This window comes from Centrocercus urophasianus, unplaced genomic scaffold (assembly GCF_019232065.1).
Source record: "Centrocercus urophasianus isolate 14NV4802_14NV808 unplaced genomic scaffold, USGS_Curo_1.0 seq_18, whole genome shotgun sequence".
NCBI lineage: Eukaryota > Metazoa > Chordata > Aves > Galliformes > Phasianidae > Centrocercus > Centrocercus urophasianus.
In genome coordinates this window covers 19,467,142-19,486,783 of record NW_024884733.1, presented here as the reverse complement: position 1 = coordinate 19,486,783, position 19,642 = coordinate 19,467,142, and the positions used below count along the sequence as shown (strand labels likewise).

Here is a 19,642-nt window from a genome sequence, read left to right as displayed (position 1 = left end):
GCTTGCATTTTTGCAGGAAAGATGTGTTCTGAGATCATACAGCAGCACTGTTTTGCCTGAAGTAGCAGAAGCAATACAAACTTCACCACCGCATGGCTGCTTCTAATTGCTGAGCTGTTCCCCTCCCAAGCACACAGAGCAGGTCACACTGCTGTGAAACCTTCCTGCTGGAGCAGGAGATGCCACTTCTGGCTGGAAAGGTCACAGCTCCTCCAGGAGCGGACAGATGCCCAAGCGCAGCTTTGTGAATGCACTGTCCTACCTGCAGTGGACAACCATAGGCCCAGCATCAGGTGGGTTGCAAGCCTTGACCCGCCGCAGGAAAGCGAGGATCGGGGTGGGATACTCTGGGACCCCGTGATCAGGCCACGCCATGAACTGGAACTGTCGCAGCTCTCGCTTCTCGCTGGAGCCGTTCTGTTGAGGACAAAGAGAAGTGTTGTGTGAGGACAGTTTCAGCCTAGGAGAGGAACACACTGATGTGCCTGCACAGCCACAGCCTGATGTGAACCAGGCACAGAGTGGCTGCAGCACATTCCCCTGTGTCATGACTCCCTGGGCTGCAGAGGCTGCCCCGCTCATGCTGCTGGCATGCTGCAGAAATGGAGCAAGACTAGCTGGGCAAGGGCCGGGGACCAGATGCCTTCCTGGGGTGTGAGTGGATCCCCAGAGCTGCAAAGCCTGTTTGCACTGCTGTGACACACTGCTGCTGGCGCTGCCCCCAGGGGTTTCCAGACACCAATGAGGTTTGAGCACCAGCCTCCGCCTGGGGCTGTGCCTGGGGTTGTGCTGCACCCCGCAGCCTCTGTCAGCGCCATACCTTGTACAGGGCAAAGGTTCGGACTGTGTAGGTTGCCAGCTCAACAGTGTCCAGCAGTGTGACCTGGATCATCCCATAGGTTTCCGTACCCCGGCTTGGCCAGTACTGGTCACACTTCACCTGCGAGGAGAAGAAGAGGAAAGGTCAGTGTCTGGCCACTGGGTGAGGAACAGGGAAGGGTGAAGGTAGAAGAGAGGTACTGTCCGGCTGGTCCCAAACAGCCAGATTTCCTCCTGGAGTGCCCAGTCCCTGGCAGAGAGGCAGCACACCCTTGGCTCCTTTTCACCAGATTTATACTCAAAGGGGGGACTTTCCTCTGATTGGAAGCAGCGCAGGGAGCCAGCAATGAAGACAGAACATAGCAGTGACTTGTGCCTGCTGTCATTTCTCCTTTTGCCTCCTCTTTGGGAAGGTGGGAGCCTCTGAGGCTGTGCATGCAGCATCCCCTGCTTGGGGAGGTGGCAGCTGCAGCGGCAGGAAGAGTTGCTGGCACACAGCTGCGTGGGGTTATCCTGGGGAAGTCTACGCTCAATTGGCAGCTGGAGTGATGGAGATGCAGCCTGCATCCTCACCCAAGTGCCTTCAGCATCTCTGAGCAATGGCAGCCTACCTTCCTGGTAGTTGGAGCACACCCTGCCACCTCCATCTCCCTGGTGCACAGAAACTACTTTGCGGCAAGGCACAGATGCAAGCTCAGACACACACACAGCTTGTCCTCCCTCTGTGAGAAGATGCAGACTGTGGCAAAACCATCACTCAATCCCCTCCTGCAGGCGGCACGGTCCCACCACACTGCTGCTCCCTCTGCCCTGCAGTATCCTTCCTCTCCTCCTCCCCAGCCTGCAGCCAGAGCTGCTGTTCCCAGTTCCTGTTGGCACAGAGCCCTAACACACTCTCAGGGATGTGCCCTCCCACTCCTTCATCTCTCTGTGACTCTCTCCCTGTTCACCTGCTGATGCTCTCCTCCTCCTCCACTATTCACAGCTCAGCATTTGCAGAGTGCTCCTCCAGCTCTGTGGTCTCCATCCCCAAGCTCCCTAATGTAATTTGGTGCCCTGAGCTCCCTCCCACAGAGTGCAGCACCCAGCTGCAGGCAGGAGGGCTCCATTCCCACCCACATGCACCGCACTGAGAATGGCTGCCTGCCCCAAGAGAGAGGAGTGAATGGAAGAGCATCTCTGCTTGTCAGGGAGTAGTAAACTTCATTATTAGCTGAGTGTGTTTACAGGGGAATGTGTGGGAAGAGAAACAACTGGCTTAATTAGAAATCAATGAACTTCTGCTTTTTAATTGAAGGTGCTTTAAGCAGGTGGGGTTCTGCTCTCCAGCTGCAGGAGCAATACAGCCCAGGTTCAGAGGGACACATCTACCCTCACTCCTGGGGTGGCTCTCAGGGTACCCTGCCCTGGCAGAAGTGCCTGTCCCAAGGCTGCCCCATGGGTGCTGGCACACCCTGCCGTTCAGCACTTGAGGGTCCCTCTCCCAGCCTGGGGACAGAGCAGCAACCTGCGAGCGCTGTGCCAGCCTGTCCCTCAATACAGTGTGCAGGGGATGCTGCAGGTGAGTGGCACAGCGCATCCCCACGTCTGACCCGCACCACGAGGACAGCGGTCCCATGCTGCCATCCACATGCTGCACACCACGTGTGCTCGAGCACAAAACAAACTTCAGAGGAGTTCCCTGCGAGGGATAATAGCAGCGCCTGGGCTGGTAATTGAAAATTATTTATTCATGACCAGATAAGAGTCAGTCACATTTTCTGCCAAATTTACCCATAATGTTTATGCCCCATTTTCAAGCTCTGTAAATTTTATGCTGAAACCGATGCGCTGTGGCACTAAAGCAGATAAGAGATGTTTTCTTCTGGCAGCACTTGCTTCTCATTAACTTAAGGAGCACAGTAATATGCTGAACAGCCACTTCTTGCAGCTTTGCTGAGTGGTTCCTGGCCCTCCCCTTTGATGCCCTGTGCCCGAGAACAGCCGGGCACCTCTCAGCTCTCAGTCTGGTGAGCTCCAGCTGGCATCGCTGCCCATGGCTTCCTGCCCTGGATCCCTCTGCCTGGAGACAAAGCACCAGGTGGGGCTGCACTCTAGGGATGCACTCAATGCTGGGACAGGAGATCTCCCCTCCTTCTGCTCTGCTGCACTTCTGGGGATAGCCCAGGGTGGGAGGAACCCTGCTTTAATGCTGCTCTCGTGCAGCTGGGACACGCCGCGCTCACAGCTCCGGGAGAGCTAATCTACGATGTGTGTTTCTGAACTGCCACTGAATGATTCTGAAACTGATTGTAAAGCTTTGAAGGTAGCTAAATTGCACAATTCAGCCATTTTTATCCTTTATGTGCTTCCCGCTTTGTGAAAACATGAAAAAGGGAGGATGATTTGGACCATCAAGCCAGCTGAAATTGCAGACCATAAAAGCTGATGCTCTTTAAAGATTTTTTTCTCCCCTGCAGCTTGGGAGCCCTTTAAAGCAGTGTCACCCCACAGGGCTGCAAAGCTAGTGCTGGTGCCGGGAAGCTTATCTGCAGGCAGCAGTGCTGAGGGCGCCTCACCACATGGCCCTATGGCCCTGTGTCTGAGACTTGCAAAGAAGGTCACCCGTGGGTAAGGTCATGAGGTGACCATGCCTGGAGCAGAGCCCCCTGGCAGCACACCCAGCCATGCAGGAAGCCTGCAGCCTCCACCAGGGCTCTGGTCACCCCCTGCCCACAGTGGGACCTCGTCCTGTCACCAGAGCCCATCCCTGCTGCACACACCAGGAGCAGGACAGAAAGCAGCACTGCAGGAGGTAATTATGGGATGACACGATGGGAGTGTGCTGGGGGGGAGATAATGCACAGCTCAGTAGCACAGACGTGTCAGGCAAAGAGAAGTGCCTGTGGAGTCACAGGGAACCCGTTATCTCAGAGAAACATACACCATGGAGTGCCTTCCCTTAACCAAGCAGCCCAGAAGCTGAGTAAGTCAGGACTCCGGGCACAGATTTGCTTGGCAACCTACAAGGGTTTTCCTCTCACTTCAAACATATGCTCCACCACTGAAATGCTACTACACAAAACAAGACCCTGTATGACCCGTGCTGCAGGGAGTGGCCATCTGCACCTTCAGACCCCACTGAGCTCAGTGCCTGGTGTGCTCCCCTCCCTGCTGGGGCAGCGCACAGCCAAGCTAGACCACTCAGAGGCAACTCCTGCCCAACGAGCGCTGCTTTCCCCTGCAGGCAGCAGGGCATCTGCTGAGCTGGGGAAGCCTGTGAACAAAGCCTATTTTTGTACAGGCAGGAAAAGCAGATCTGTTTTGCCATGGTGATCTGTTGCTCCAGCTGCTTCCTCACAGCCAGAGTGGGCTGGGACACCCTTGTGAGCAATTCGGCGCTGAAGCTTTGAAATGGAGGAGAGCATGTGGGCAAAAGTTTCTAGTGAACCCAAACTTGACAGCTTCTGCTTCTCAAGAAGGATCTTATTGGGCTAAAAATAGCCAATGCTTCATAGCTTGAGCACACAGCCCCTTCTCCTGCTGTTGGCATGGCAACACTAAAATATTCCGCAAGCACAAATGCTCACCACTAAAATTTTTACAATTTGGAACAAGAGGAGCTGCCTCTTGCTCAGGCAGGCTGTGCCCAAAGGGTGCATCAGAGTGTGGGAGCTCTCTGGTCACAGCTTATCAACTCCTGCCTCAGGGCTGAACAAGGATTCTATCGTGAGCCCCATCTGCAGCGAGGGCTCTGTTCCGCTCCTTCCCCTCTGCTTTGCACCCTCCCCATGGTCTGCAGGCAGCTTTGCATTTATTACATCAGAATATCTAATATTGGCAGCACGAGCCCAGCGTTTACACATATTGTCATTGGACTAAGCACAAATCAGCTTTCCCGTTGCAATGAGACCCCGTCAGCCGCTCCCCTGCATCGCCAGGAACCTGCCAGGCTGCGGGATGCTGCCAACACCGCCTGCCCAACGCCACTCCCAGCTCCTGGGACTGTCAGCACTCCCCATGGCACAGCTTTCCTCTCTGTGATGTGGGCAGGGAAGGGCTGGGTGCACATGCAGACATGCAGGCAAAGCTATCGAACAGCACGGCGACAGGAGGGTCTGCCACCCCTCTGCCCCACCACGAGATGCTCACAGGACTCTTATGGCCGGTGGTGCTGGGGGACCTGCGCTTCCTGGGCTGTACATTGCTCCATCCTTCTCTCCTGCCCACACCAGAATATAGAGGAAGCGCACACTGTACCCTGGACTTCTCCTCCAGCCTGGTCATCATGACGATCGTTGCTGTTCTCTGCTCCCACACCATTCTCCAGAAGTCGCTGAGGGTTTCAGGCAGAGGCCCCTGTGTTGCAATGTAGGCGTTCTGCTTCCGATAGCCGTCGATGTAATTGGCATTGATGTAATCACTGCCTGGGACTCCTGAGGAGGAAGAAGGCAAAGTTACTCCAGAGACAGAGTGTGACCCTGTGCCTATCATTCTTCTAGGTCCCATGGGCAGGGAAAGAGGCTGGGCTCTGAACAAGGTTCTGTTACAGGACGATTCCAGAATCTCTCCCTGCAAAGGACAGGGATGGTGCCTGAACAAAGAAGAACCCTTTGCAACTACCACATTAATGCAACAATCAGGCAGTACCAAAGCAGAGAGACAGCTGCCAGCCTCACACAAAGGGAAGTTCACAGGCAGGAATATTAAGGAGCTCGTTTGGCCCCAAGCAACTGATTGAAATAATTGTCTTAAATTCACCAGCTATTTGCTACGGTGCTGCAGCACCCTTTAGCACTGAGGCTGCTAGCAAGGGATGTTGGGCAAAGGATGTCCTCATGCCTCTTCTACAGCAGCACCCCAGAACCAGAGGCCTTCCTCCACAACCTGACTACTCCTCAGGGTCAGGCCCCCACTGGCAGAGGCTGCTCCTGCTGTTATCCTGCCTCCATCACCTCGAGGAAAGGACTTTCTTGTAAAGGCTTTTAAATTGCAAACACACAGTTGCTAAAATGAATGTGCCAAAGCAGGGGCCTGAAGCTGTATTTCCCAAACTTGCTCAGCATGGGCTGTGGGGAGAAAAAGCAGCAGGAATCTTCTTGTCCCAAAAGGAGAGTGCATCTGCATTTCATTAGAGGTAGGAAACAAAGCTGGGAGTGCTCCCATTCACCCCTTTGTTTAGGGCAGTGTTTTCCTGCAGGTCCTGACAGCCTCAGGCAGAACAAAGGCTATGGGCAAATGGCAGCAGCTGGAGCGCAGCCCCTCACAGGGCTGGGACCTGGCAGGGCTCTCCAACATGGCACCCAGGATGGCAGCCACCACCAGCAGCAACAGTATCACGCTGGCAATGAGAATTCCCCCATGTTCCCATCCCACAGTTGCCTAACTGAGGGGTTTGCCTGTGATCTCTGCGCCAAGCCTCCACATCACTGCTGCTTAAAGGTCCTGCTGTGTGGGACCAATTGGATCCCTCCTTCTCCCCCAGAGAATCAGTGGTGCATTAGCATTAGAAAAGCCACTTCCATCCCAAGAAAAAGGATGCTGGAGACTGCAGGGCCACCTGTATGCAAAGCCAGAACAAGTGATGGCCCCCTGCTATTGCCAGGCTCAGCCACATGCTGGGATGTCCGCCCCAGAGTCACTCTTACCATCGATGGAGGTCAGGATGACACGGGAGTGATCGTAGGCAATTACGTTTGCATAGCGGTTTTTCGGTTTGTTCACTTCCAGGTTGGAGTTCTCCCAGGTGAACTGCTGCCCAGGATCGATGGACTGCGGAGAGAGGAGGGAGAGAGAGAGGCAGCAGTGGTTAGAGCAAAGTGGGATGGGATGCTGCAGCACACAGTGTTTTCCCAGGGCACCTGCATTTCCCTGCACATCCCCCCCAGAACAGACACACCTTCCTGGGGTGTCCAAGCCAGACTGACAACCACAACTTAGTGTGGTCCCCAGTGGGACTTATCCCCAGAGACTGCATGCATAGCAGTCCCCGATGGCTGTGGATGTGCCTCCACCACTACCCTCGTGGTGTGCTCATCCTTTCCTCCAGATCGACCCGCCAGCAGAAATTTGGTCTCATGCCAGGGCTCCACAGAGATCTGACTGTGCAGTTCTTGACCCAGCGGTTTTATTAGATCTTGAACTGCAGTCTGCTGAAATACAGTGACCCCTGGGTATCTCATGCCCCAGGAGCTCTGGGTATTAGTGTCCTGCAACAGAGCCTGTAAGCTTATGCCAGGGAATAGTCATGAAAATTGATAGGTTACTATTCACTGCTCCAGCTACTTATGCAATGTAAACATCTCCCGTTTGAGTTAATAGAGTGACAAGGAGCTATAAACCTGGAGAAGAGATGCAGTTATAAATCCTTCCTTAAGACCTGCATGCCACCTAGAAAGCAGGCACTCCAACCCCACAGACACCCAACAGTTCTCCTGGTGTGCCCACACCTTGGCACCTGTCCTGGCTCCTCCATGGCCTGACAGCACCAGCAGCACTTTGCACATCCAGCACCAAGCCAGGCCATGGTCAGCTGTCCCCAGGCCACTGTCCTGCCCCTCAGCATCAGGTGGAGAGCCCAGCACCAACGGAAACGCATGGGAGGATGTGACATCACAGCAACGCTAATAGGTAGTTTGGGAAATGTAGGATGTAAATAGACATTTCCAAACTGCAAGCCTGTAATTTTCTATTGTTAGCGTAATAAGCAGGCAGCAGCAGCAGCAGCAGCGCTCGGCAGCACTGTGGCAGGGATGGTGGTAGTGAGCTGGCATGCAGCTGTAAAGCCCACTGCCACGGCCCTGCAAGGCCTCTGCCCCAGCACAGGAGCCTCAGGGCCACAGCTCTGCGGCCCTTCGCTTTGCAGTTGCTCTCACTTAGTTTTCAACTCAGTGCCAAAAGGCTGCGGGGCTCTCCGAGCGGTGGGTGCAGCATGCTTTGCCCAACAGCGTGCATCCTGTGGGGTGGTGGGAAGGGTTTGTTCCTGGGGGAGCCCAGAGCCCCTAGAGCTGAGGAGCAGCACCAAGGTATTGCCATTAGGGTTAATTGCTTTGATGTGCAACGAGGATGTGCTGAAATGGTCTAATCATCGTCAGCCTCTTCAGAGGGCAAACAGGTGAGAAAGTCAGAAGTAATACAGCACCTGAGTGAAAAGAGGGTCTAATTAAATACTCCTGCAAATTAGTGACTCATTTAGAAGTAAAATGATTTAATTTGAACTCTGGTGATGAATTAATGTACACCTGTTCCGCCCTTTAAAGTGAACAAATGAGTAAATAAACAGGAAGATGATGGGCTGCTTAGAGCAGGGCTGAAGCCCGTGACACAGAGTGGTGCTGGCAAGCCCTGTCCCATCACGAGGTGATGCTCTGCGGTGCCAACTCACAGCAGCACTTCCCTGTTCCCGCCTTGTTCCACACCCGCCTGACACTGGGAGCTGCCCAGCTTCTTTCTTGGGCTCGCAGGAATCACTGCTTCATCCCAAATTTGATCAGAGTAATGCTTTCGACTCATCCTTCCTAGAAAGCAGAAGGGCCGGGAAACTGGGAGGAAATGAGCCAGGAGCAAACTTAAAAGCGCCATGACTTTAGTTTTGCTTTGCTTTAAAGTGACAGGGGAGATGTAAGACATCAAGTGCAAATTAAGAAAAAGCCCAATTAGTAAAACTCCTCCTTCCCAGCATGGAAGTGCAAGGAGCAATCTCTCTGAAGCAGTTCAGGGACCCCTGCTGCTCCTGCCATCAACATAAAGACGGAGCCAGGCCACTGAAATGGGAATGGAAAAAGACTGTTTCCTCGATAGACTCGAGAGCACTTTACAAATGCCTAGAAAATGTTCCTGGGTGGCAGTTTGCCTCTCAGCTTCCTTGCACTGTGGACGAGTTGCCCCTTCTTCCTCAGTGCAGCTCCAGAATCCCTCCATGCACAGAGCCCCTCAGCTGCAGACATGGGCAGCACCATGGGGCAGGGACAGCTTGGCTACCATTGGCCACCATGGTTGTGACCCTGTGCTGCTCTGCAGCCCACGCTGCTGCTCAGGGGCACGGCTGGGGCAGGCTGTTAGTGCTTCGTGGCCTCCAGTGAAATCAACAGCATTAGCACAGGCATTGACCGCTGTCAATCCACGCTACGTCTCAAATGAGGACATAATGCGCTCCTGAATCAATCGCTGGCAGCATTTCAGCCTTATTATTCCCATTACTGGAACGTGAGCACTGCGTGCCTGCCAGGCCACTTCCCGAATAGCCCATTAAATTCACTGCGTGCAGCTGCCCAGGTGCCCTCAGAGCCCTGCAGCAGCACCCTGGGGCTCACTAACCCCGGGGACTCCAGCACTGCTCTCTGGCAGAGGATGCTGCCTCTTGCTGGGGCTGCAGGGGTAGGAAATGCAATGTCCTTGGCTGCTGCAGGTGTGTTTGCACCACTGCAGGCTACCCCCAGCCCAGGGCAGGATCCTGCCCACATCTCCAGGCTGCAGCATGTGAAGGTGGCCCACAGGAGGAGCTCCAACACAGCCACAGCACTGCCACGGCTGTCGATAAATAATTAACAGCCTTGGTCTCCCTGCTCCTTATTTAATTCCATTAATCCCACACTGTAAATTCACTGCAGCTCTCACTGTACACTAAAAATGAAATATCCCCTGGTCACAGAATCATAGAATCACCAAGGTTGGAAAAGACCTCCAAACTCACCCAGTCCAAGCGTCCATTGGTACAGCTGGCAGGAGCTGCTGCCAGGCCCTCACTGCCCCCCACCCACCAGCTCTGCAGCCGAGCCCCTCTGGTAGCACCACAGGAGCAGTGGGTCCAGCACGATCTCTAAGCACAGTTCCCTCCCAGCTCTGCAATCTCCATATCCCTGCTGCAGACCCCCAGCACTCATCCTGCCCTGCAGCCCTCCTAGCACAGCCCCAAGGGCAGCTGCTGCTGTGCCAAACACAGGGACAAGACGACAGCAGACTCACTGCACCGGCACTCCTCCCAGGTGACAACTGGGCTCTGCAAACCCAAGTTTCTTTTGCCAGGTACCTCAAATGGGAAATGACTGTTCTGATGCGCACATGCCAATAAGGGGTAACCATTCCTGCTCTGGGCCCACCCCAGTGTCAAACACCCTATGAGCCTGTCATGTTCAGTGTAATTTCTAGCTGACGAGGAGTCAAACGCAGCAGAATCCAGAGGAAAAAAATTACATGCAACAATCAGCTACTTAATAGCTGCTTCAACATGAAAAGTACAACTGATTGGTGCTCTCAACCAGCCATGATACTCTAAAGAAAGAGAAATGAGAAGAGAGTGGCTCATGAAAACAGCTCAGAGAATTTTCTTAATGCTCATTTTTTTCCAAAACAGCTCCCACAGCTCAGCATTATGCTGCAGGCTCCCAATGGTGCCGAGCCAGCATGTGGTTGGGAGTGCTTGGGTGCTGCTGCATCCCCACTGCATGGCAAAGGCACAGCCTGGCTTAACCCTTCTGCTGCACTCCCAACCAAAGGCTCAAGGCAGACTGGTATGTCTGCACACCTTGGCATCCCAAGATGTGACAATGAGCAGCCACCAGTGGATCCTCAGATTCAATCTGGACTAAAATGCAAAGGGACAGCAAAGTCCCCCCTCAGCACCTTGAAGCAAACACGAGCTCCATGCCTGCCTCAGATATATGCAGCTCACCCTCTGAGCCAGCCAGAATTCGTTCCTCTCCTTCTCAGCACAGAGATCTGCATTACCTTTCCTGGCATATCTAATCTTACCTCGTGGGCAAATGTTCTGATATCATCTCATTAATCAGTGCAGGTATTCAGAGGGAAGGGGCAGCCACAGGCACAGGCAGATCACGATCCTAACAGAAGTATTAACACCTGCAAAGGCCACTTCCCAAATTTATGCCCTCCTTAACACCAGCGGAGGATTTATTTGTAAGTCCTCTACTGCTCAAGAGGGTCCTGCATGTGCTCACATGGACACCAACTCCATTCGCTCCTATAGCCGCAAGCACATGGGATGCAGGGCGTGCTGCAGTGCACTCAGCCCTTTCCCTGCCCAAGCCGTGCTCTGACTGCTCACAGCACATTCCCACTGCTTGGGGCTGGCAGGGCTTACTGGCAGGCTCCCAGCCAGCTTCCAAGCACTGCCTGCAGCTCCCCAGCCCTCTCTGCTGGGGGTCTGAGCACAGTCCTGGCCAGCGCCGCTCTGCCGTGCTCACCTCGTACTCTTGGGAGAACTTGAGGCCATCGTTGGCCTTGAGCCGGTCGATGTTGTCGGCGAGGTCAGTCACGGGGATGGGCGGGTGGTCACGCATGCCTGCAGGTGCAACAGAAAGGGAGGGGAGGAGAAGGAATGGTTATAGCTCAGCACTGTGGGCAAGGGGACTGCAGCACAGCAAACCCGATGGGTGGGCGCGAGGCGGACACGTGTGACGATGTGAAGCGCTGGGCAGGATGGATGGGAGGTCGGCGAGATCATGCGGCACGCGCTCTGAGCACACAGTTCAGTGAAACAAAAAGAAAGGTGATGTGCAGAATGGGCATGACTGGGTGAGCATGCTCAGACAGTACAGCACTGGGCACCCAGAGCAGCCGAGCGGTGGGAACGGCCAAGGAGATGCTGTCAGTGTGATTCCTGGGCTCCCAGATGGGCTGGAGCTGGACGTAGGGTTCTCTGGTACTGCCACCGCCAAGGGTTGAAGCTGATCCTCCTGCCTACTCCTAACCATAGCACCAGCCTAAAAATCTCACTAGGCCTGTAGCATGAGAATTCCCTGAGAATGAATGAGCACAGCTTCTGAGTGGACAGAGCATGTGTTCCCTGCGGAGCTGGGGAAGGTGGGAATGATCCCACGGAACAGAGTGGAGTCCCCTGGTCAGGGATTCCACAGAAGTCTCAGAGCTCAGCTCTGAGTGGATGAATTCAGAGCCCAACCATCGCGACATCTTTCCCAGCAGCTGAGATGCTGAACTGGCAGGAACGTAGCTGCGAAACACCTCATCCAAAACCTAGCTCATGCAGATCCCAAGGCTCGTGACTCCGTTGGCGGCTCTGTGGGTTTCCCAGAAACCCCACATGGGTAATAACGATTATTAATAGGCTGAAGCTGTTGATTCACACCCAGGAAGACATGCTGGAGCATGGCCAGGAGCTTCTCCATTGCTCTGGAGCCTGAATGCTGCCGCAGATGGCAGCAACAGGCCGCTGAGGTGATGGAGCAGTCCCTGGGCTGGGCATGTGCACTTTACGCAGCGGTGACAAGTCATTAGGTGATAACATGGAAGTGTCACTGCATATTACACTGCAGCTGCTGCACAGCAGGGCTCCCAACACCTCTGCCGAAGGCACCTGCCATTGCTGCACAAAGGCAAAACCCCATCCAGCACATTTGTCCTTCTACCAATTGACAGTGAAGGTCCACAGCTGGTCTGAGAGCACACGGACCTGGGGAAGGAAGAGCTCCTCTCTGCCTTGTGCTGAGGCTCTCCTGTAGATGGTTCCCTGCTTGCCACTCTGCCCACTGGGATCTCATGCTTTGGTTTTTGCACACCCTGATATTGCTGCCAGAGCACAGAGGCTGCAGATCAGTAGCAGCCTTCACAGCACAGAGTCGTTGTGGGTGGGCAAGGAGAAGGGCATGGGAGCCGGGCAGAAGTGTGTGGCTGGAAGAAGAAATACAACTACAGCATGTAGTCATCCCGGTGTGGTCATATATGAAGCACAGCAGGTACTGCACCACAGAAGAGGAGGAAGAGGTAGACAGTATCCCATTATGGTGCATATGGAACAAGAGCCACATACAGCACAGAGTAAAGCAGAAGGGATTGGTGGGGACTTGTGCACACCACCAGGACTTCTACATGCTCTTCCAATGATTCTGGCAGCAGGAGGTCCAGCTCTCTGCCAGGCTGGGAGGGCTGAGAGGTCTCACAGTGTCACCTCTCCCACTTTCATGTGCAGATTTAAGCAGCCAGGAGCAGATGATTTTATGGTTGCTTCACAGTGAATTTGAAGCTCACAAGACAAAGCAGAAATAAAGGGGCAGTTAGGCCCATAATCTGGTATTACTGCTTGCAACCTGCTGGAATACCCTTGGTGTCTGCTTCCCCTAACCTTACGGCTAAGGCTACAGGGGAAGAAGCAGAAGATGTGCAAGCAGGGGGACAGGAGTACCCTTCCATTTGGCCAATGGCACTTTCTAGCTGGCCACCTTCTGCAGCCCAGCTGTTCCCACAAAGGCCTGGCACCCAGTGGAGCCCAGGGAGCAGGTGAAGGACTGCAGGAGCCTCCTGGCAGCTCAGCACCAGGGCCTCCCCTTCTGCCGCACTGTGCCGTGCTGCCGGGAGCCACACATCATGTCCCAGAGTGGAATCACTGCCATTCTACAGTGAGTGAGGGTGACCTTCATGACATTGAAACAAAAATTACAGAGACGAGAAAGAAAGGGAAAGAAAAAGCAAAAGGTGTCAAAAGAGAAATACAGTAGTTAAAACTAACTTGAGATATTCGGGCAACTGGGGACACTGGCACCTGTAAAGAAAAGAAATGGGGCAAGAACAGAAATCCCATTAGCCTTTAAGTCATCATCGCAGAGGTTCAGAAATGGAAAGACAAAGAGGTGAAGATGCAAAAGAAAGCAGCACCTGTACAGAACCAAGCCTCCCTCCTGCATAGGGCTGCCTGCCCCTTTAGCTCTGGCCTGTGCTGTGCCCCAGTACTGATGTGCAGGGGAGTGGGCACAGTGTCCTCCACCCGATGCAGAGAGCCACACTTCTCATTACACACCACGTACAGCCTCATGCCCGAGGGCGGGCAGCCAGGGCAGGTCGGTGGTTTGTGCTGCATGCAGCCCCAGCAGCCTCTGCTCAGTGCTCAGAGCCCCCAGCTCTCCTGCAGCTCAGTTGGTCTCCTGTCATGGCACACTGGGACACTGCACAGCCCTGGACTTAGCCAAGCAGTACATTAGTACTGTCGGTCCCTGTTAGTACAGGCAGGCTGGCAGTGGGGAAAGTAACCCCTGTCTGAAGTCAGACCCAAGAAAACGAGAAAGCTTAATATTTAATAACAGCAGACCAATTAATTATGCATTAAACAAGGTTTCCCTGCTCAGCACACTCCAGCAGGGGGACTGAGGTGTGCTGGGCCAGTAGCCAGCACCTCTTGTCAGTGCACCCACACAGCACCACCTGGGCCACTAGCGGGTGACAGAGCGGCAACATGGGCCCGCTGGGCTCAGTGCCTTCCATGCCTCCTTGTTAACGAGTACAAGGCTGTCAGGAGCTGGAGCAGTTATTGCTAGCCACATGATATCTGCTTATGCCCTGCAGAGCCTCATTAGTGACGCAGGGTGGGGGGAAAGGATGTGGTGCTGTCACTTGGCGGGGAGTGCTGGCAAGGAGCATCACAGGGCACTGCTGCATCTCCAGTGCATCGGACTCTTTGGGTTGTTTTTTCTCTCCAGAGAGCTCTGCAAAATTAATAAACAAGGCAGTGTCGTTGGCTTATGCTTAGGTGCAGGTGGGGAAGAAGAAATCTCCTGGACTGCTCTTCTTTTTGATGGCAGCTCTTGGTCCCTCCTACAGCTCTAGCGAAGGATGCCCTCATTGCACAACCCCATCTCTTTGCTGGAGCAGCTGTAAGTCCAAGCTGTTACACTCCTCCATGAAGTGAACCACAAGCAGATAACAAGATGGCTCTTGTGTCCCTGGGCTGTAGGACGTGTCACAGAGACCTGTCCCCAAGCACAGGTGTCCTAGAGCAGCCATGCTCAACACCTCGCTCCTCCTCTGGGAGCTGCACACTGTTGCTGACTGTGTGTCACTGCTTCTCGCTGCCATCTGCCCACTGAGATGTTCTCTCCCCATTGCAGTTCCCCCCCTTGCTCCCCACAGCGTTTTCCTCCCACGCTGGTCCATGTTGTGGCCAATTACTGTGCCAGGTGGGCTGGCAACTGCCAGGCTGTTGCTGCATCCTTCCCGTGAGAGCTGCCACCAGCCCTGCCTGGGAGCTGCAATTCCTCTGGCAGCTGCTCTGGCACAGTGGGAGACATGCTGGTGAGGTCTGCGCTGCTGCAGCCAAGGCTCAGACCTCTGTGAGCGGCACCAGGAAAGGCTCCGCTCCCCCTCCCTGCCAGGCACATCTCGTTTACATCAGGAAATGGTCCCTTCAAAACCCTCCTGTTAGACGAAAGCTTTTAGATGAATGAGCAGCGGGAGGAAAAGGAAAGTAGGTTACAGACCAGGAGGAGCTGCGAGTTAGAAAAGAGCTGTGCCTCATTTACTGCCGAACTGCTCCCTCCATCACAAAACCAAGCCCTCCTCCACTTCATCTGTGGCTCAGGCTTTCTGAAAGGCTCTGAATGAGCTGGGGTGAGCCCGTCTCTGATCGTGACAATGACAGGCACCGTGCTTTTGGCACCATCAGAGACGTTACAGACACAAAGCAGCAGCATGAGACCTTTCTGCAGCAAGAAGTACAGTTGCCTCTGCAGGCTGTCACACAGCTACAGCCTGAGGCACCAGAGGCCAGTGCAGGCATGACTGGAGATGCTCTGCACTGAGCAGTCCTATGCAGAAAGCAACAGCTGTTCCTGAACCGCCATCTGGACAGAGGCCATTGAAACCAGCAGTGCCCATCACCAGGCCCCAGCACTGCCTGGGCAGCAGCAGGGGCTGCGGGCAGCTCTTCGTCCCTAGGTGAGCAGGACTGAGACTCCCCCTCTGGTGCGGGGATCTGGCAGAGGGGAATTAGGGCAGGTAGGACACAAGGGGTTTTGCTGCTCCCTACCTGGAGTCTGGTAGTTGAGCCGCCTCATCTCCACTGGGTCAGAAGAGTGGGCCAAGAGTGAGTCCTTCAGGCCAATGGAGTGCTCATCTTTGGAAGAGGGGGAGTGTGCTCTTTTCCTGTACACAGAGAGGACGGAGACAAGCAGGTGAGCTCTGGCAGAGAATGGCATCAACCAACCTGGAAAGGAAACTGTGTCCCTGTGTCCCAGATACCCAGCTCAACGCCAGGGTCCCTGGGGCTCTGGGCAGGTCACGTCCTGTTCTGTGCCTCCAATTTCCCTTCTGTGGGACAGCAGTGGTTGTATTTCAGTGATGGCAGAGGTTTGATTAGTGAGGCACTTTGAAATGAGAACTTCTGCGTAACACTGACCAGAGAAAAAGCAGACAGAGGCAAGATCTCATTTCCTTGCACTCTCTCTAGGAACTATTTCCTGTAGTGGAGGGATATAATCAAAATTTTTTTCCTCACGTATTAGACATATTTAAATATAGAACACTGTAATATAATAGTGTAAAGGCTCTTCAGGGTGTATTTTATTGGGCCATTAATATACGTCTTGAATGGCTGAAGGCACCCAAGGCGTGTATTAATGGAACAATAAAATACACTGTTGTCTCTTCATGCTATATTTATGCCTAAAGCAATGCCACCACCTCGGGCTCTTGCTGGAATTCACAGGCAAAGCAGGGACACATCCAATCAAAAAGTGGACAAGTGAACACTAAGGAAAATCTAATACTGTAAAAAGGGTTTCCAGCAATTCTCTAAGTTCCACTTCTCATTCTGTGTTACAAATACACTGGACATTCCCAGCTGTTGGGTAGGAGCAGGACGGGAGCACCGTCCCTTTGAGCCTGTGCCAATCCTGACGCCTTACCAAGATGCTAAGCACGCAGCAATATGCAGAGACTCTGTTTTCTGGCTACAGCCTGAAAATGGGTTCTGCCTGATGGTGAACCCCTCTGCTGACCTGATGCTTTCTTCGAAAGAGGGAGCTGCATCACTGCTATACTCTGTATAAATGCTAGCACATTTACCATCCAGAACATTGCAACAGCCACTCTCTGCCTTCTGCTCCGTTGAGAGGCAATCTGAAGCACCCTGAGGGTTGCCATGCTCTGCACAGAGGCAGCTGCAGCTCTGGAGGGGGGCACACTGAGCCACGCACCATCAGAAGCACTCAGTGAAGGCACAGGGTGCTGTCGCTTCCCCTGGCAGCTGTGCATGCCGGCGTTGGCACAAGTGATAGAAATGGTAAAATTTAATGCATAAATCACAAGTGAAATCTGTGTTCCCTCTGCAGCTCAGGTCATGAGCAGCTCCATCTGCAGTCTGTGCTGCATCAGACACTGGGGTTGTTCAGTGGGGAGCACCAGTGTGTCTTCTCAACGTCTCAGAAGCCTTTTAGCTGCCTGGACTGAGACAAAAGAGCTCAAGGACTGACCATTTTGCTAGAAAGAAAGAAAAATACATGGCAAATAAATAAAGCACTGTTCTTCCTCTCAGGAGCATGGCAGGATGTGCAGTGTGCTACTGTGTGCCAGCCCCTGAGCCCTTGAGCAAGATGGCCCAGCTTTGCTGGGGAACAGGCACAGCATAGAATGAATGTTTATCTCTCTCATTAACCTAATGGGGGCCACAGCTGAACAAACCTCCAGATCTCAAGCTATCTCCCGCTACTCAGCTTCAATTCATTCCCATTGTGGATCTGAAATTGTGAATACGCTCCATGAGTACCTTCAGGAGAAAATGCCTCTGAAGAAGCAGATGGCAAAAAGCAGAGGGATAATACAGCATCCCTGTGAGCACATGGGTAGTGCTGGTTGCAGACACGCTGCTGGCTGGGACAGGAATACTGGGTGTCAGGACAGAGGGCCTGTGCTGCTTCCTGGTGCTTATCTCTGGGTTGTGCCAAGGTGGGCACAGCACTTGTGGGGCCCACAGGCAGATCTTCCCTGGCAGAGGGGGAGGGGACCATTTTTTCAACTTCAAGTCCAGCAAACATTTTATTTCTTCCAATTGTCTGGTATTCCCTTAACATTTCCTCATTACAGAATGCAAGAATGCACCTGCACTCTTGCCAGAATAGCTCTCAGTCTGAAGTGACTGAGAATAGAATGAAACACATGTAACTGTTGTTGTTGTAGTTTCTGGATTTCTAATTTAATTGCGAAAACAATCTGGGAAGTCTTTATGCTGGAACCATCTCCCTGTGTCAGCCTGTGATGCCTTTGAGGAAATAAAGTCTTTGTAAACCCCCAGGGTTGGCATGCCCTCATGCTCCCAAAAACAAAGATGCCCCTTACTAGCTTCAGGCTTGATATTTACAAAGGGAAATAGACTTGAAATTTTAGCAAAACAAGAAGATAAAATGGATTCCTACCTTTCTTGTTTACTAGATCCAGGGAAGAGCAGAAACAGAAAAAGGAGAAGATCACTGACACAGAAAGGCACTGACTGCACATGCACAGCAGAGCTCCATTTAATCAGACAACAAAAGCAGCTCCCTTCCCCTAGCTACAGATACATATGTAAATAGAGAGTCCAGGAGGAGCAGAACCTTGGAGCTGAGCTGATAGAAAATGTGACCTAGTGTAATTGAACAGGCTATGCGAACACATGCAAATGCAATCTGCAGCTCCTTGCAAGGACTGACAATTGCCTCACACCACAGCTACAGCTGTAGCAGGACCGCTCTACTACCCGCTCTGAAGCAGGCGGCTGCTTTGGCACGGACACAGCAGCCAGGACCCAGAGGCCTCAAGAGGACAGCTCCTACTTCGATGTCAGCCTGCCATATCCATGCCCTGCTCTCATCCTGTTCCCCCTGTCAGAATTCACAGCAGTGGGGGCAGTGCCAGAGCTCCAGCAGGCAATTTCAGAAAGCACGCAGTGCTACATACATCCCTGGTGATGCAAATCCAAGCTGTGAGAGCAGAGAGTGATCAGGCTCCTTCAAGGGACAATGCTGCTCTCCTTTGTCCCACTGCTTACAGGTTTCCCTAACCCACAGCAGCTTTGTGTCCTTGGGCTGACATTAATTACCTTCCACATATCCAACCCTGCAGTCTTTGTATAGCTGTTCTGCTGTACCAGGCAGAGATCTTTCTCCTCCCTGTGACCCCGAGGGACTGCCTACCTGGGCTCCCCATACCTGAAGGGCAGAAGCAGGGTCATGAAGGTGCCACCACCTGCAGTGCTCATGCTGTACCTGCAAACACCCTGGAGCATATCTCACCTTTTGAAGAGGAGTATAGCGATGACGATGATGATGATTAGTATCACAGCCAGGACAGGTCCCATCACCCACAGCATCTCCGGCTCGTCCTGCTGCTTCGCTGAAGCCAATTCCATCACAATCTCATCTGAATAGGGGCTGGCTGCGTATCTCTTCTGAACAGCACCGCAGGAGAGGGAGAGAAAAGCAAGCATCCATTAGGCTAAAGCAACAGCCACATCCCTGAAACCGAGGTTTCCCCTAGCAGGGAACAGTGTTCCTTCTCAAACCACATATCCTCCCTCTCTCGGCATCAGCAGAGGTCCCACTGCAGAAGCAGTCTCTTCCTGGTATGAGACAACTCCATGCCAGCAACTTTCTGGCTAGCAGACCTGGCCCCGAGGTGCCAAAACGGAGCAGCCCAGCTACGAGCCACTTGCCAGCCCTGGATTCTCTCAGAGCCAAATCACAGGCTTTTGAATCCCAACCAATTGCACAGTGGGGCTGGCTGATGATTCCTAAGTGGTTTGTAATACCTGCTGTGCTGATATCAACACATCTCTCCAGGACAGGGCTATATTAGGAAACCCCCTGCTGGGCTAGGCAGTTTTCTTAAAGGAACAAAATGACAGGAACATTTTCTTCCTGATGTCTATGCTCTGATAAACAGACCTTGGAAAGGGGCTCATGCTCACAAGTCCCTTTCCAGAGATCTCTGCATTCTGGCAGCCCAGTGATTTACAACCTGAAGTGCCAGCTCTCCAGCCCCACCAGTGAGACAGGATTAGCAGAGACCCAAATCCTTCCTGCAGCACAGTGACAGCGCACCAGGCCTGTTCTGCTGCTGTTGCTAAGGC

At 53.3% G+C, this 19,642-nt stretch overlaps 1 protein-coding gene across 2 annotated transcripts in view; it reads right to left on the bottom strand.

Annotated features, from left to right (window-relative positions):
• Window positions 1-19,642, bottom strand: part of PTPRF (protein tyrosine phosphatase receptor type F) — a 292,857-nt gene that overhangs the window by 8,602 nt on the left and 264,613 nt on the right. For both annotated transcript variants that reach the window (XM_042819454.1, XM_042819455.1), the window contains 7 exons: window positions 18,807-18,961; window positions 15,569-15,684; window positions 11,001-11,098; window positions 6,447-6,570; window positions 5,059-5,234; window positions 821-940; window positions 263-417 (listed from right to left, as the gene is read on the bottom strand). In XM_042819454.1, coding sequence (XP_042675388.1) covers window positions 263-417; window positions 821-940; window positions 5,059-5,234; window positions 6,447-6,570; window positions 11,001-11,098; window positions 15,569-15,684; window positions 18,807-18,961 — 944 coding nt within the window. The remainder of the gene's footprint in view (window positions 1-262; window positions 418-820; window positions 941-5,058; window positions 5,235-6,446; window positions 6,571-11,000; window positions 11,099-15,568; window positions 15,685-18,806; window positions 18,962-19,642) is intronic.